The 18,554-nt window shown below is 38.5% G+C and overlaps 1 protein-coding gene across 7 annotated transcripts in view; it reads left to right on the plus strand.

Moving 5' to 3' along the window:
• The window catches only part of LOC124615403, a 494,346-nt gene extending 477,893 nt beyond the window's left edge, over positions 1–16,453 (plus strand). For all 7 annotated transcript variants that reach the window (XM_047143247.1, XM_047143248.1, XM_047143249.1 and 4 more), the window contains 2 exons: positions 3,815–3,955; positions 15,320–16,453. In XM_047143247.1, the coding sequence (XP_046999203.1) occupies positions 3,815–3,955; positions 15,320–15,391 (213 nt within the window). In that variant the 3' untranslated portion in view covers positions 15,392–16,453. The remainder of the gene's footprint in view (positions 1–3,814; positions 3,956–15,319) is intronic.
• The last annotated feature ends 2,101 nt before the right edge of the window (positions 16,454–18,554 follow it).

Genomic DNA, 18,554 nt, shown 5'->3' on the forward strand with positions numbered 1-18,554 from the left:
TGGTATCCGTTTGGCCACCAGTGCCTTCCCTACTAGCCCTGTTGATAGTCTCCTGGTTGAAGCTGGGATCCCCCCCCCCCCCCCCCTTTCTGTTCGGCGGTCCCAGCTTCTGGTATCTTATGCACTCACTATCCGTTCCTCTCCTACTCATCCTTCCTATTCTATCCTGTTCACAGACCATGGACGTCGCCCACCCGACTCCCGCCCACGGGCAGGTTTACCGGTTGGGCTCCGCCTTGTGTCTCTTTGCCGTGATTTTCAGCTTCCTTCTTTGTCCTGTCTTCCTTGCTCCCTCCCCTCCACCCCCCCTTGGTTAGTTCCTCGACCTAGAATTCAGATGGATCTCCGCCGAGGTCCGAAAGATTCCATCCCCCCGGTGGTGTTCCGTTCCTTTTTCAGCCAAATTTTATGGGAGTTTCGGGATGCTGTTGTTTTTTACACTGATGGCTCTAAATCAGCTGATCATGTGGGGGTATGCCTTCACGTCCTCTGTTGGAATGGAAAATCATCTGCTGCCACCTACATGTGAGGTTTTTACTGCGGGATTGATGGCAATTTCCCAGGCCCTTACCTTTATTAAACAGTCCCAACACAACCGCGTTTTGTTATGTACGGACTCAATGAGTGGCCTTCTGGCTATTGACCGGTGTTTTTCCCGCTTCCCTTGGTCTCTGCCATCCATGACCATCTCGCTGATATTCACCGTGCTGCTTGTTCCATTGACTTCCTTTGGGTCCCTGGCCATGTGGGTATCCCGGGTAATGAGCTCGCTGATCGTTTGGCTGGGGGAGCAGTCACTTACCCCCCGTTTTCTGTAACCCCTCCTGCAGCGGATTTACGGCTTCACATCAAATCCCACTTCGCACAATCATGGGCCAATTCTTGGGAGGCTACTCCCCTGTCTAATAAACTTCGTGCGATTAAGGTGACACCAGGCCCGTGGCGTTCTTCCTTTCGCCTCTCCCGAAAGGACTCGACCACACTGTGTCGTCTCCGCATCGGCCATACCAGGCTGACCCATGGTTTTCTTTTGTGTGATGAGCCACCCCCACTTTGTGGTTGTGGAGCCTTCCAGTCAGTAGCCCACATTTTGGTTGAATGCCCCCTTCTTTTGGCTCTGCGTGCTAAGTACAGACTCCCCCACACTTTACCTTTGATGTTGGCTGACGATTCCCGGATGGTCTCTCTGGTTCTCGGTTACCTCCGGGAAAGTGGTTTTTATTCTCAGTTTTAAGGTTTTTAATCTCTCTTCGGTGTTGGGGCAGGGCGGTGAGTGTTTGGGTGTCTCCCACTGTAAGCCGTGTTTGGAGATTCCCGATTCACCTCCCTGACCGAGATCGTCTTTTCTTCCCCTTTTACTCTGTTTTTACCCCCCCCCCCCCCCTTTTTTTTTTTTTTTTTTTTTAGAAGAGATTGGTTAGTCTCCTTTTCCCATACGTATTTCTACATTCTAGTGGTTGCACCTTTTAAGTCACAGGTGGTCTTGCCTATGCTGCTTCAGCATAGCGTTGGGTTCGTTCTCCTGCTGACTTCCCCCTTTTTGTTTTTTACCATTGACAACATGACTACCCTTTTACGTTTTTACCTTTTTCCCTTTTATTGTTCTGACTTTCCTGAGATGTCCCATTAGCGGAATGGACCATATTTGAAACAAGGGACTGATGACCTTGTTGTTTGGTCCCTTAAGCCTCAACCAACCAACCAATAGTCGCTATAATGACATCATGATCGCTAATCCCCATTTCAATACTGACTAGCTACAGATATTTCCACTATGAAGTGGTTGTAATATAATGTCCACTTACTGACGGAACAGTGAAATTTCTAATGGAAATACATGTTTGCCTGTGATAGCTCTATTGATTGGGATGAAGTTAATATGGAGGGTGATGCAGGAGTCTTACGTAATTTGTGATGTAATTTTACTTTTGAAAATAAACTGAAAAAGTCCTATGAAGATGTGTCCCATTTTTGATTATTATGGAACTGGAGCAGGTTGAAGACTACACATACCCACGAATGTATAAAGACAAGTGAAAGTATTACTTATCAAAATGCTGTGTAGGCACTATGGTGAACAGAATAATGGGAAGATAGATGACTGATCCATCCTACATGAGATGTGGGGGGTTCTCCAACAGATGGCAGCACTGCGACTTCGCACCGGGGCCACAACTGAAAGTATCCCCGGTATGTGGTCGTGGGTTGGATCAGGGAGCAGTCGTGAGGCTGTCTGTGTGTCATGGTTGAGAGTTGTGTAATTGAGCAAGTCCATTGTGTCTGTGAATTCCAGAATGACACACAATTCACCCATGCAGAAATCATGTTTCCCTGATCAACAAACCACCTGTGCCAGGGTAATTCCCAGTGTTTTTCAAACATTACATGAATCCAGAATAATACCCAGTGTACTTGTAACATCAGAATGTGAGGTTGTCCAGTCAGTTAAGGAAAGGGAAGACTTTATTGCGCTGGTACAATGGAGTCCCACCTCCAGTACACAGTGCATTAGTCATCAGCTCGATATTCTTCAAACATGAGTGTGGTGTAGGTTACAGTCAGAGTACTTTTAATTGTTCCATCCACAGCCCACGCAACATCTGCATCCAGATGACTCATTAAGCAGACAACAGTTTTGTGAACGGTTGGCTGTACAGAGAAATGTCATGCAACAGACTTTATTTACAGATGAGGCTACATTTATACGCACACAGTGGTATCGTGGAAAAACAACATTTCTCATACATGCATGACAGAGAACCTACATGACACTAGGGGAACAAGATTCCGTGTTAGGTATGGTATGATTGATGACTTTGTGATTGGGCCTGTGTTATGCCAAATTGCGCGACAGCCACAGCATACACACACTTCCTAATAGAAGACCTATCTGCACATGTGGAAGACATGAAATTAGACCAAAGATGGCAAATGTACCTGCAACATGATGGTTCGCCAGTTCACTCCACTGTACCAGACAAGTATCCCAGCATCTGAAAACCCATTTCCTCAATGGTGGATTGGCTATGGGGGACCCTTTAACTGGCCTGCCAGATCGCCTGACTTAGCCCATTAGACGTTTATTTATGAGGGTGGTTAAAGTGTGATGTGTACTCTACGAAGGTGAGTACACATGAAGAAATGTTGCTGACATCACTGACATTGTTGCCCACATTAATGCCCACTGAGATGATGATAGATATGCAACACAGCACATCCTCCAACACACTGCCAAGTTCTTTGAGATTGAGATTGGCGGGGGACTTTTTGAACACTTCTTGTATGACGCATCAGTCATCTGTTCCACCAATACTCTGTCCACCACAGTGCTTACACACCATTTTGGTAAGTAATATTCGCACTTGTCCTCAAAATTGTTAATGGTTCTGTGTAGGCTTCAACTTTCTCCAGTTCTGTAAAGATCAAAAATCGGACAAATCTTCATAGGACTTTTTCAGTTTATTTTCATTTGTAGAATCATCCCAAACATTATGTGACATTAATCATCCCAAACATAGTGACATTCCTCCTGAATCACTCTGCATGTATTTAAACTGTGGTAAGTCATTAGTGATTAGTGTATACTATATTTATGTTTTAAAATTTTCATAAGTTACAGCTCTTTTATCCAAATATTTCATATAGATGGAGAAATGTTGTACCTCATGCTGTTATCTGTATTATTTCCAGCCAGGTGCGCATTAATTGTAGTGTAGAGATCCATGATACAGATAGCAACCATATCTATCAGTCCTATAGAGATTATATGTAATTACTTATTCATTTTAATAGTGAAACAATTAATTCAATTTAGATATGCAGTCTTCTTCGTGGTGGCATAGCAGAAAGAGGCGGTGTTCGTGTGGGGCACCGCATTATCGAAATAAACAACCAGAGTGTGGTTGCAGTACCACATGAAAAGATTGTCAACCTGTTGGCAACTTCTGTTGGAGAGGTGAGTTTCATTGAGCTTAAGCTGCACTATTTTCTATATACTTCACATGAAGTCACCCAAATAAGTAAATTTCACTGATACTACAGGGTGTATATGCCCGGGAACTACAGGAGAAACATTGGAATTTTTGCAGCCGGGAAAAATGTGGGTGAAACCTGGTAATTTTTAGAATTCCAAGAAGTTTTCATTGTTTCAGTTTCCAGCTAAATTTTTGTAACTTTTACTGATACAGAACTGATACAGTATTCTAAAGGAGAATTTTACTTTAGCCCATTACCGCCCATTAATATCACAGCAATAAAACAGAAAATAGAGAATAACACCAAAATAAAACTTCAGTTGCAAAGAAAATGCATCAGTTAGAACAACAAAACATGGTGCACACACAAGCATCTGCTCACCACGAAATGTGTCAAAGGCTTTAGAACGAAAACTATGCAGTACTTCATATAACAAACTGCTTTACGTTTCTAACAGGTTGCGGGAAGACATTGAGAACAGTGGTTTGAGAAGCATTACTTCCAAAGTAAATTTCCTTTTATGCGAGATGAATTAAGTTATCTGTGAGACTGTGTGATGAATTTCTTAAATCATGGAGCATTTGATTCTCATTTAAAACTTAACACTTTGAGGACCAATCACTAAGAAAAATTTTGGGCCCAAAGATCAGCCATTTAAACCATTATTTCAAAATTTTACTGACACATTTGTGTTTGATACATCTTAAAGGGTCACACACATTAGAAAAAATCAAGATGTAAGGTTAGTTTTTCATATTTATTTTAGTTCCTTCATAGATTACAAGTCATGCAATAACGATGTATGCTGGGTTTTGTTTCCTGAAGTTCCGTGAAGTTCTATGCCAGTGTATAGAACCTATAACTCCGAGGCAGTCTGTTGCCTCTTAACATGGAAAAAATATACTTTCACCCTGGGTAGAGTGTATTTTCACCCAGGAAAAAGTGTATTTTTAATTTGGATTTCCCTCCCCCCTCCCCTCCATGTGTACACTCTGTACTAGCAGTATCATTTACTAACACCCTCAGGGACCGATGACCGTAGCAGTCTGGTCCCTTTAATCCCACAAACCAACCAACCAACTAACACCCTCAAGGTACTTATAATATGCTATAGGTCCTCAGTGTATAAAAAAAAGGTCAAGAAAAGCATAAAAATTGCACCCACACCGCTAGAAGTATTTTTACTTCAGACTCTTTTTGGATTTGATACTCTTTAGTACCATTTTGAGGGAGAATTTGTTCCAGACAGAGAACATGAAAATATAAACGATATCATTTTTTTGTGTACCTGAAGTGAAGAAGGGAAAAAGTTGTAATTAGATGTATTTAAAAGTGCTTGAAGCGGTTTCAGACCAAATCTGTATCTCAGCCTAGAGCGAAAAATTCATTTGAGGCATCCACCATGTAGGAAAGTTTAAATGAGAGGGAGATGCTGCATTTGGTTGAAAAAAAAGGTCTTCTCAACTGTATTCACAAATTATAGCTTAAGTATTCACAACAGTTGTAGCTGTTCATTGTTCCACAAACATTATCAAAGCTTTATGAGAAGCAGACTTCTCAGTTAATTATACTAATAAAATATTCTTAGGTTTTGAGCTCATTAATAATATTATCTTGCTTTTATGTTTTAAGAAGTCTTCTGCTTGTTATCTTTCATATAATTCAAGATGGTGGTAATAAATCACTTACCATTTGTTGGTGAAACTAAACGTTGTATCAAAGTAATTGAAATTACTGTGGGATTGTCAAGTATAGTGCTGTTCACAATGTTCTGTCTCCCAGGCTGTTAAATTACCCTCAGTTTGCATCATGTTAAAGTGTTACAGACAGATTTATTCTCTCTCTCTCTCTCTCTCTCTCTCTCTCTCTCTCTCTCTCTCTCTATCTCTATATACGAGTATTTGAGAAGCTTCCACCTTTTCTTTCTAATATGCACAAAACAAAGGAGACCTTACATTGGTAACGAAATATCTGGTTTGTAGTATAATGCTGGATTGTTTTTCAACTTTGAGCTGTTCCCATACACTGTGACAAGTTTCACCAAAATTACTCATCTTAGTTGCAGTGGACAAATAGTTAACTACGTATGTTTTCTTGCACTTATCAGACAATGTCATGTATGCCTACTAATGCAAAAGAAGCAAGACTGATTTAAAAATCAGTGTGGTTACCAAATATGCTCAGTTAGTGGTGATATCTTATGAAGATGAACTCTTGTAAGACTACGTCTGTTTTTATTAGTTCCTTCTCTACTCAAAACTTCTTTTGTAGTTTCCTTTGAGGTCACAAAGGACTTGTGGTTTTTGCCATCCAGAAAAGTGCAAGAACTTACCTGTATTGAGCTGGTTTCGCACTGTCATATAGTCCACTTAATTACTCAAATTTTCAGGTGAAATATACAAGTCTCCTCCATGTCATCTTGTTGAGGTGAATCCTGTTGTTCATGATATTATCCAGGGTTCCTCTTCAATGTCTATATTTATAATGTCCGTTCAGTGTATTTTTTGTCCTTCTACCCACTGTGTCACTTAATCTTCTCTGTCCAGATTCACTTAAGCTGTCGTCTGTAGCTCCATTCTTAAAAGTATTGAAACCAGTCTAGTTTAGATATGTTGTCTTGCTCTGTTGGTGCTGTCTTAATGCCCGCCATCTCTTTCACTTCTTCATTTCTTAATTTGTCCCACTTCATTTTCTTTGTTTTGGATTGCAAGAATTTCATCTCCATGACTTGTAGTCACAGTGAGTCACTCTTTGTGACACTGTATAGCTTATGTTAAGGTACAACAGTCAGTCTTTCATTCTAATCCTGTTTGTAACTCTCCTGACCCAGGTTCTGCTCGACTTTCCTGTAACCCTCCCTGTTCCCTAAACCTCACCAGCCTCCTCCTTTATTTCTCTTCCTTTCCCTTCAGCCCTTCTGCCAGAATAAGGAGCCACTGGCTCCAAAAGCTTGCACATTTCTGTAACTTCTATAAATTTTTTTCTCCTGCATTTGCTTGGTGAGTAGATTTTCTATTGATCCAGTTACATAATATAATATAACTGGATAGATAACAAATTTACTCACCAAGTGGTGGCATGAAATACATGTAGAAAAAGGTATTTAAATTTGCTAGCTTTCGAAGCCAGTGGTGGCGTTTTCTTTCAGAAAGATGGAAGGAGAAGGAAGAAGGGTGAAAGAAAGGTACTGGTGAGGTTTAGGAAATATGGGAGTTCGGAAGAAGCATCCAGAACCATGGGTCAAGGGGGACTTACTGGACAGGATGAGAAGGAAAGTTATTGTCAGTTACATTAGATGTTAGTATTGCTTTGAAATACTTGTTGTATGTAACTGATTCTGCTTTTCTTGGCATCTTGGAATCCCACGTTACGTGATCTAACTTGTAGGTAGAAGAATGACCTCTTATGACTCTGGTTCAAAATCTCTTTCTTTTAAAAATTAAACCTCCATGTTTTTTAGGACATAAAAACCTAGCTTGATGTTTGCTGGTCACCCTTCCCTATTCATTGTGATTACTATTATTTTGATTTCACTAATTTTGTCGCTGTATTTCTAGAATTCATGCATCCCTTTGTCAAGCCTCAGTTTGTTTCTCCTGTTTTCTCCACTGAGCACATTACCACAACAAAAGCAAAGGCTTTAAGCTGTGTAGGAGATTTTGTGATGTTCTTCATTACAATATTTGTGACTGTTATAAAAACAGCTGTGGCAACAGAGCACTACCTTGCTAGATTCCACTTTTTACCTGAAACTGCAATGAATAACCTTTACCAAATCACACAGGTAGTACACTGCTCATACAGCATTTAAGTCTTTCTTGCCAAACCTTCAGGCACATTTTGGTTTCTCGGGTGCTCCCAGGTCATTTATCTTTTCACACTGATGTATGACTTCTCAGTATCAAGAACCACTAGGATCAGCTCTTTACCTTATTTTCAGTATTTCTCCCTCAACTTAAATGCACTGAAGATTAGGTTTGTTGTTGTCTTCTTTTCCCTGAATCAGTACTGTTACTCTTCAAATTGTGTTTTCAATATTGTTCTTAATATCTATTCTAGAATCTTCTCATCTGTTTTTCAGGCCTTATGAAAGATAAGTTTTTCCTCAAATCAAAGAATAGAAACTCCAGGTAGGAATAGCAACCATGTAGGAAAAGACAAATTGCTGCTTACCGTAAAGAAGACACGTCAAATTGCAGACAGACGGGAGTTGGCAGTCTTCTGTGTGTGTGTGTGTGTGTGTGTGTGTGTGTGTGTGTGTTACTGATGTAGGGGAGACGTCCACCCCCGGTAGCTGAGTGGTCAGCCCAACAAACTGTCAATCCTAAGGGCCCGGGTTCAATTACCGGCTGGGTCGGAGATTTTCTCCACTCAGGGACTGGGTGTTGTGTTGCCCTTATCATCATTTCCTCCCCATCGATGCACAAGTCGCTGAAGTGACATCCAATCGAAAGACTTGCACCAGGCGGGCAGTCTACCCAACGGGAGGCCCTCGTCACACACCGTTATTATTATTATTACTGATGTAGGCTGTGGCCAAAAGCATATGTGAGTGTCTTTTGATTGTGCCTGTCTGCAACCTGATGTTTCTTCTTTACAGTAGGTAAAAAGTTTTTCCTAGATGGTTGTAATACTTTTGACAGTTACTTTAGGCAGTTACTTTAGGCAGTTACTTTAGGCAGTTACTTTAGGCAGTTACTTTAGGCAGTTACTTTAGGCAGTTACTTTAGGCAGTTACTTTAGGCAGTTACTTTAGGCAGTTACTTTAGGCAGTTACTTTAGGCAGTTACTTTAGGCAGTTACTTTAGGCAGTTACTTTAGGCAGTTACTTTAGGCAGTTACTTTAGGCAGTTACTTTTTATTTCCACACTGACTTCATAATTTCTGGTGATTTCCTATTCAGCATCTTCAACACGCTCATGTCTGTGCTCAGGTAAAATAGGTTTTTGCTCTGCAGGTTTCATTAGTTGTTTCTGTCATTTATTGATATCTGTTTAGATGATGATCAAATGGGTTCTTTCATTACATTTTCTTCTGTTCTAATTAGATTTTCACTGATGTCTTCTGTTTTGACCTTCATGGAGAAAAAGATTTTCATATGTTATGCACCACTCTGAACAGCAGTTTCATATTATGTTATCCTGTCTTCCTGCAGCAATTGGACAAATTTCTCCCAATAATTTCCTTTTTCCTCTTCTAGTACCTGTTTGACTCTAAACTTTTTTGTCCCGGTACTCTTTTTTAGAGGCTACTGATCTTCACTTCATCTTGTTTTTGTTCTAGCTTGTCCTTCCTTTTATCTTATTCTTTCTGGGGTGTAACTTTTTAAATTGATGTTCTCAGTAATTTATTCCATCATGGTATCTCCTTCTCTATGACTCTCAGAGATGTTTTTCCACAGACCTCTGTTGCTGTGTTCACCAGCACATTCTTAAATCTAGTCCATTCCACTTTTCCACTCTGCACTTCATCTGTTGGTAGTTGGAACCTTACAGAGCCCTGACTGTCAGTTCTCTTGTCAGTTTTGTTAGCTCCCAAACTTTGATCATTGGTAAGTTTCTACCAGTTATCTTGGGTCTATGAATACTACTGAAGTCTGTTACTAACAATTTATGTTCATTGGTAAAGTTCTTATTTAGTATCACTTGTCTGCTTCTTTCTCCATTAAAAGTGGTATATTTAAAAAGTCCATTCCAACTAATCTTGTGATCATGTGACTGACATTCTTCTTAAACCAAATATTTCGCACAACTAAACCACACCTCATGCAGAAGTGTAGGAGAAGTTCTTTTGTATCTCTTGTACCATAACCACTGGTGGAGAGGCTTATGTGTCTCAGCGATACAGATAGCCATGCAATATGTGCAACCACAACAGAGGTGTATTTTTTGAGTGGCCAGATAAATGTGTGGTTCCTGGAGAGGGGCAGCAGCCTTTTCACTAGCTGCAGGGGCAATAATCTGGATGATTGACTGAATTGGCTTTGTAACAAAAGCCAAAACAGCATTGCTGTGCCGGTACTGTGAAAGGCTGAAAGCAAGGGGAAACTACAGCCGTTAATTTTTCCCAAGGTCATGCAGCTTTACTAAATGGTTAAATGATGGTGGCGTCCTTTTGCATAAAATATTCTGGAGGTAAAATAGTCCCCCATTCAGCTCTCCAGGCGGGGACTACCCAGGAGGACATCATTATCTGGAGAAACATAACTGGCTTTCTACAGATCAGATGAGAGATCCCTTAATCATGCAGGTAGGTTAGAAAAAAGGGAAATGGATAGGTTTAAAGTTAGATACAGTGGGAATTAGCGAAGTCCGGTGGCAGGAGTAACAGGACTTCTGGTCAGGTGAATACAGGGTTATAAATACAAAATCAAATTAAGGGGTAATGCAGGAGTAGGTTTAATAATGAAGGCAGCAAAGGACTTGGAAGAACAGTTGAACCAACTGGAAGTGTCTTGAAAGAAGGCAACAAGATGAGCATCAACAAAGGCAAAATGGGGATAGTGGAATGTAGTCAAATTAAATCGGGTGATGCTGAGGGAATTAGATTAGGAAACAAGACATTTAAAGCAGTAAATGAGTTTTGGTATTTGGGGAGCAAAATAACTGATGATGGTCGAAGTAGAGAGGATATAAAATGTAGACTGGCAATGGCAAGGAAAGCGTTCTGAAGAAGAGAAATTTGTTAATATTGAGTATAGATTTAAGTGTCAGGAAGTCGTTTCTGAAAGTATTTGTATGGAGTGTAGCTGTATATGGAAGTGAAACATGGATGACAAACAGTTTAGACAAGAAGAGAATAGGAGCTTTTGAAATGTGGAGCTACAGAAGAATGCTGAAGATTAGATGGGTAGATCATGTAACTAATGAGGAGCCACTGAATATAATTGGGGAGAAGAGGAAATTGTGGCACAATTTGACTAGAAGAAGAGATCAGTTGATAGGACACGTTCTAAGGCATCAAGGGATAACCAATTTAGTATTGGAGGGAAGCATGCAGGGAAAAAATCTAGAGGGAGACAAAGAGATGAATACACTTAGCAAAATCAGATGGAAATAGGTTGCAGTAGTTACTCGGAAATGAAGCAGCTTGCACGGGATAGAGTAACATGGAAAGCTGCATCAAACCAGTCTTTGTACTGAAGACCCCAACAACAATAACAAAGTGTTTGGTCCCATTACTTTTTTGAACCCAAGTCTGTCTGTACCCGAACTGTGTATTCAGTTCTCCCCGAATGAATTCTTTCTCTCCGGAACTTCTGTCTCAGAAACTGTTTTCATCATCTTTGATGCAATCAGCCTTTGGTACATATGCATGTACGTGTGTTAACTTCTCCTTCCCAGGTTAACTGTTGCCTATAATTTGCTCAAATCAACAATAGCTTAAGAACATAATTAAATGTTAAGAGATGTGCGCTGATACATCATGACACACAGAATCATGCTAATAGTAATAGTGACAAGTTGAATTTGGGTTATTAATACTCTATTTATGCGCATACATGTGTGCATGCGCAAAACTGATAACTCTTTGCACTCTATTGAAGTTTGAACATGCATTTCACCAAATAAGATGGTCCCATGGTAAAGGCATTGAAGTGGGGTTGAAATACCCATCCAGTCATCCATATTTACCTTTGAAAAGATTGTGTCTGACTCGCTGACTCATTCTTATACTATCGAAGTTTGTGCTTGTAACACTATCATTTGATAGTTTATGAAAAGTTGTAATCTTTAATGTAATTTGGAGTTTGAAAATGGCAGATGATTTAATTAGCACAAATTAGCAATGAACAACACTGAGGGGTGAAAACATTAACAAGTAACATACAACTGATATAAAATTTTAAGATTACTTGTGGGAAGTGCAAATGCTGTATTTGCCTGGGTACTTCAAACATATTTTAATAACCTGGCAGCTTTTTGCACATGCTCTTGTGTTTATTAATTCCACTGTTAAATACATAGAAGTACATTGAAGCAGCACAGACATACATACATACATAGTTCCAATTACAACCTGCATGATGTAAGGTAGACTGATTACAACACAACACTGCTACTACTCAAATGGATTGGTGGGCTTTGCCACTGTACTCAAAATAATGTACAACAATCATAATATTTCAGAGTATTGTTAGAACACATATCTAATTAAATTTATAATTAAAATTTATGAATTTTGGACATTCCAAAAGTACAGAATTTGGTTTTACAAAATATAGTAATTCATTTAACATTTTAAGAACCTTCAACATTGCAGCGCGTCAGCAATCGTTGGTTAATATATTAAAAAACTAAAAACCCACCTCGATTGCGAAAAAAGCACGTAGTGTTAACCTAGGTTTTGGCGTAGATAACTACACCTTCTTCAGAACAACAATAAAACCCACAAGTGTCTAAGAAGACCTTGGTCAATGATTAAAAGAACACCATAGCTATACATTTATAAATGAAAAAGAAAAGTAAAACACAAACAGTACATATGTACAAAGTCAAAACCACTACTTAACTTAATGATGTACGCTCCACCTCACATCGGCATATGTTCGATGGGCCATGACCTGCCATAAACTGCAGCTACAAATGGTCGCTCACTTACAAGCCCGACCCGCTACCTATGCACATGCACAAGACAAGGGAAGTTACTTGAATGCGCATACGAATACAAGAAAGTTTATACATGGGTCGGGGCTAAGTAGCTCATATATTCCCAACCGTGGATCAACGTATATAAAAAAAATGGAATGGATAGAATAAGTGGAGAGCTAAAATCTCATGATTTGGGGAGTTTCACATGCGTGCGCTGATTGGCGAGCGCTGTTGGTCAAGCTGTTCATCTTCTTTCTTTTTATCCTCATTTCCCTTTTACGATAAAGGTGATTTTAGCCCATTGAACACCTCACGTTTTATCCCTATATCTTTATTACCGCGACGTCTTTAGATTATGTCCCCTCAGCCCCCCCCCCCCCCCCCCCCCAAGGCTAACTACTGGCTTTAGGTATAGTTTTCAAGAGTTCCTCCTGTTGTCATAGGTTGCTCCATATATGTTTCTTTCCTAGCATAAGCAACCGTGTGCGGTTATTTTTAGGTTTCATCTCCTATTTAGCTCGTCACTTATTCTATCCATTCCATTTTTTGATATACGTTGATCCACGGTTGGGGATATATGGGCTATTTAGCCCCGACCCATTTATAAACTTTCTCATATTCGTATGCGCATGCGCATTCAAGTAACTTCCCTTGTCTTGCGCATGTGCATAGGTAGCGGGTCGGGCTTGTAAGTGAGCGACCATTTGTAGCTGCAGTTTATGGCAGGTCATGGCCCATCGAACATACGCCGGTGTGAGGTGGGGCGTACACCATTAAGTTAAGTAGTGGTTTTGACTTTGTACATATGTACTGTTTGTGTTTTCCTTATCTTTTTCGTTTATAAATGTATAGCTATGGTGTTCTTTTAATCATTGACAAAGGTCTTCTTGGGCACTTGTGGGTTTTATTGTTGTTCTAAAGAAGGTGTAGTTATCTACGCCGAAATCTAGGTTAACATTAGATGCTTTTTTTTTTTTTTTTTTTTTTTTTTTTCAATCGAGGTGGGTTTTTAGTTTTTTAATAAATTAATTATTCAACATTAACTGAATTTTGACATTACTACATTCTTAGTAGAAAATTTATTAAAATATGTTATGTAAACAATCACTCAAAATGTACTGATCTATTAATTTAATTACAATTACATTTTCATTGAATCTTCATCCTCATTGAATCTTCATCAAATGGGAACAAGCTGTTACAGGTAAATATTTCGTGAATAAACCATATAAGTTTCTGAACTGGTTGTAAGTAGTTATGTTGTGTTCTAGAACATTACAAGTGGTAGTCTGATGTAAAATAATAATATTAAGGAATGTAGCAGTCATTTTAAAGAATAGCATAATTAGGATTGCTAGCTGGTACAATATCAAAGTCATGAATGACAAAAAGCTAAGGAGGATTACAAAATGCTTCCACAAAATGTTTCCTCAGGTTCTACATTAATCGAAAAGATCGGGTAATGAACTAGGCTGACAGGTAACATGCTCCAGCTGTAATGATGTTCGTGTAAACAGGACATTAAACCTTAATTTTTGTTTCTTCCTGGGCATGTCATTTTACTTGCTGCTGTGGGTGGACGAGGAGCAAATAGAAGTCATTTCCGTGTGGATTATGTGTCATGAGCTTTCAGTACAGTAAAGAAATGATTCTTCTCTATGTAGCAGTGTGTGGGAGTAGGTTGAGAAATTTAAAAGTGTCCAACAAGTTTGGCTAACAAAGAGGGAACAGAACATGGGTAATCCTTCAGTACTAGGGAGTGTACACAGTCACTTCAAGGTGGTATTAGCAGCCAGGAAAGTAGTTATTACTAAAGTATTGATTTCTCTCCAGATTGGTAATGGTTCTATTATTACATCACATCCAATGAGCTCAGCTTCCATACGGTCTGTGAGAAGTGAGTGCCGAGAGAACTTCCAATAAAGCCCAAGTGTGAATATAATGGAAAGCTGTCATCACTTTATGACCACTGCATCAGTGAAAGTACATTATGTTTAATTGAGAGACTTGCAGGATATATATGATGTGGCTCTATCATTACTAGCTGGAAATGAAACTCCACAGCATGCAAAAGCTAAAAGTTTGTGCAAAGTGTTGAAACCTATTGTCAAATTAGTGTTATTTTTGTATGGAAATACACATTAGTAGCCTGCCAGTCACCCTGTTGAAAATATTATCCACTTAATTTTTGATACCTCAGTACTCCCAGGCTCCAACCAACTGTTGGCCCCACCTCCCCCCTGAAGACTCTTAATTCTTTTGCCTGGTCAAATCTTGCAGACAGCACAAACAACATCCTTGAAGGGAATATCATACTTCTTAAATTCCTATGTATACATAAATAGCTTTTTTATGTCTGGTAAATGGATAGGTAAAACATCTACTCACCAAGTGGCGGCAGTGTGCGTGTGTGTGTGTGTGTGTGTGTGTGTGTGTGTGTGTGTGTGTGTTTTCTCCACTGCCGCTGCTTGGTGAGTTTATTTTTATCTATCCATTTACATTATTTTCATTTCTTTTTGTGTGTGGATAATTTTTGACGTGGCTGCTTTGCACATTGCCATACCTATGTGGAGAGCAGTGTAAGAAGGATAAGAGCTAAAAATCAGGTGTCATTGTGACATTAAATGTGGGCTTTTCTATAATGTGCAGTTCTTTGCAGTGATGATACAACTGTTTTTCTAATAAGCACTGTTGTTCTGCATATTGAAATATTTGTGGTAATCAATGATCTGTGAACTGCCTTTTTGTTACAGATTCTCATGAAGACTATGCCAACGTCAATGTTCCGTCTCCTGACTGGCCAGGAGACACCTGTATATATTTGAAGGCTTTGATGTAAGATACATTGTCAGTGCCTGATATTAATCCAAAGGATTGTGTTTTCTAGTCAGATCCATAGTTTGTATGATCATCGTCTTTGACAGGAGTATATTTTATTAAACCCAATCCTATATAATAATTTTACAGACTGGAAATTCTTGTCAGAATTATTGAACACACAATGTTACAGTGTTATATATAGTATTCCCATCAGTTTAGGACCTGTATAACTACACTGCTCTGTTCATTGTTTCTTCTTTTTGCTGTTCAAAGTCATGCCTCAAAAGCCCTTTTTATAATTGCTTGATGTGTATTTGAATGCTGTGCAGCAGAATTTGTCTTGCTGTTATTGTATGTCTTTCCTCCCCGACTGGTATGTGTAAGCAGCAGAAGTGCCTGTATATGATTCATCTGTCTGGACGACCACCAGTTCTGTGACATGTATAAACGTCACATTCTAATGTTTATAATGTACTCCTTGCATTATGATGGAGCAGCAGCCTGTGGAAGAGGTGTACTTGATAAATGATGGGGCCATAATTATTGTATGTGTGAGATGTGTTATTTCCTTTGGAAAGAAGGCTGAGTTACCTATTAGAGATGTCAGATTCAGCAGGTTACAGATTTTGCTAGGCTTTTTGCCTTATTATATTTTCCTACTTTAGATTGTGATGATACTAAACAGTCTAAATTGTTTTCATTCTCCAATTTTAACAGCAAATGTGACAACTAACTTTTAGGACAAAAATATTAGCATTGAAATAAATTTGGACTGAGTGCAAAACACTGACAAACTTATTAATGTGGAATGTAATTGCATGCATGCACTGTTTGTTTGTAGAACTGGAAAAAGTGCTATAATTGTTAGTTCATTTGTAAATGTGGAGAATATATTGTCACTATGCTGTGATAGATGCTTGGCATCTTTGTCATCCTTATATGATGGCAGCTTGTCAGAGAAAAATACAATGTGAATGGAACTTTACTGTTTAGTGATATGGCAAAAACTCTCACATTGATGTATACATCAAGGAAATTATTAAAGTGTAAAATATACTACCTAAAAATTACTAAACTGATTTCACCTAACATAACTTTGTGACTTCCTCAACATGTACAGGTTCTGCTAATTGTTACACAGTTTTTTTGGAGCATGTAAAATGAAATAAAATTCATGACACTTCTTTGTGTATCAGTATGTGCTGATGTCTCAGATTGAATTGTGTGTCATTCATTGTGTTAGTATTCGTTCAGCAATAAAGAAAAGTCCCCACGTGTAACGCATAAATTATTTTGAATTATAAATTTCCTTTGTTAAAGGTGCAGAATTACTTTGGACAGAAACAATGTTAATATTTTAGTTGGGAAAAGTTTGGGTTGCTGCACAAAATCGTGGAAAGTATGAAACGTCATCATCAGTTTATGGTTTTGTATTGTGTGCATAATTTTGCTGTTCACTGTTTACGGTGTGACATTTGAGAGAAGTGGAGGACTTTTCAAATTTATTTTCCTACAAATTTCAACCATTTTATTGGATTTCTGCCATTCAAATAATACAGAATGCACCACATTACTAGAGTTATTCTTGTGACTGTTGTCAGTTAAGTTTGCCGTAAAATACCTTTTGATGCTTGGTAATAACTGTACCCTTCTAAGTAGGCTTACCTATGTAAAGCGCATTTCTTACTGTTGTGTGATTTTAAAAACAATGTTGCATCCAGGTAAGTTGTTTAGCAGAATGGACACTACTCAAAACTTCCACTCTGCAAAAATAAAAGGTTATTGAGCAATTCCAATATGTCGGTTCCTTTCACAAGATTCAGTAGTTGGCAATGGTAACACATGTCAAATGAGTAACATCACAAAACTGTGACGAGTGTTAGGAAAGTACTATCAACATATAAAAGGTGCAATAAGACAAATGAAAAAACATAAACTCATCTCAGTAGGATCAGAGCAGGCCCATTGTAATGACTGTGGCATGCTACAGTAATTATTGGTCTGTGTCTGAAAAAGTTAAATAATCAAAGAAAATGGAACTGTAATGTAAAAAAGAAATCAATGAACATCTATTAAGCCCTCAACTGTGGTGAAACATGTTTGAGTAAACACAACTATACAACTCTGTTTTGCTAGAAGGTAGACCACACTATTAATATTTTATACAAGCATAAGCACAGAGTTTTAAAAAAAAAGTCAAGATGATTTTTAACTTCTATTGAACTCAATCTCACATAAAAATTTTAATATGGAGTAACTACAATGACTGAAGTAGTGAACACATGACGACACAGAAAGAGATGAGAGGTAGTAATAAGGAAAAATATTGAAATAGGAAAGGGCAGATGAAATGAGAATGACTGATGCTATGCCTCAGTTGGTGCAAGGGTAGCTGAAGATAAACGTTCTTTAGAATTTTTATTTAACTATTCTTTGTTAGTGTCATTACTTCACTTCCGCTTCTGGGGTAATGGGGAACATTATACCTGACTTGGATAAGTGAGTCACAGTTTGACAGCATTACCCTCCTAACACACTCTCTGAGTTCAATCTCTTCCTTGACTGACATGTATTAGTACAGTGTCAGCTCTGTGACTGTGATTATTAATTTTTATTTTATTTTTTTTTAAATAACTGACATTTTGTCAAACAGAAGTATGTTACCTTATAAATGTTTTATGTAATAATTTATTATGTCATGATCACCTAAAAATTACAGTGTTTACATTACAAATTTCAACAATTTATTTCCATTAATTGCCCTCTTGAGATGTGATTAGTACAATAACAGCTACATCATGATATGAAACATTCAGGTTATGCGCTCTGTACATCATGGTGTAGTAAAAAGGGAAAAAAACTATACATAATGTCATGTGCTATTTATATAGGGCTCACAGAGGATCGTTATGGGAAATTGGGGAGGGGGGTAAAAATTAAGGCCATAGGCAAAGCAGATGGATAATACCACATTCTGTATCCAGTTAAGTTTGCTATATGCAGTTTTCAAATTTGATACCTTAAAAGCAAGAGCAAAAAAAAATGAAAGTCACAAAATGTTATAAATTATATTTTTAAGAAATAAATGTAAAAATCATGCATATACACAAATGTCCCTCGTACTACGATCATAAAACATATACACTTTTTCGTGCCTAAGCAGACATT

This window comes from Schistocerca americana, chromosome 5 (assembly GCF_021461395.2).
Source record: "Schistocerca americana isolate TAMUIC-IGC-003095 chromosome 5, iqSchAmer2.1, whole genome shotgun sequence".
Lineage (NCBI taxonomy): Eukaryota > Metazoa > Arthropoda > Insecta > Orthoptera > Acrididae > Schistocerca > Schistocerca americana.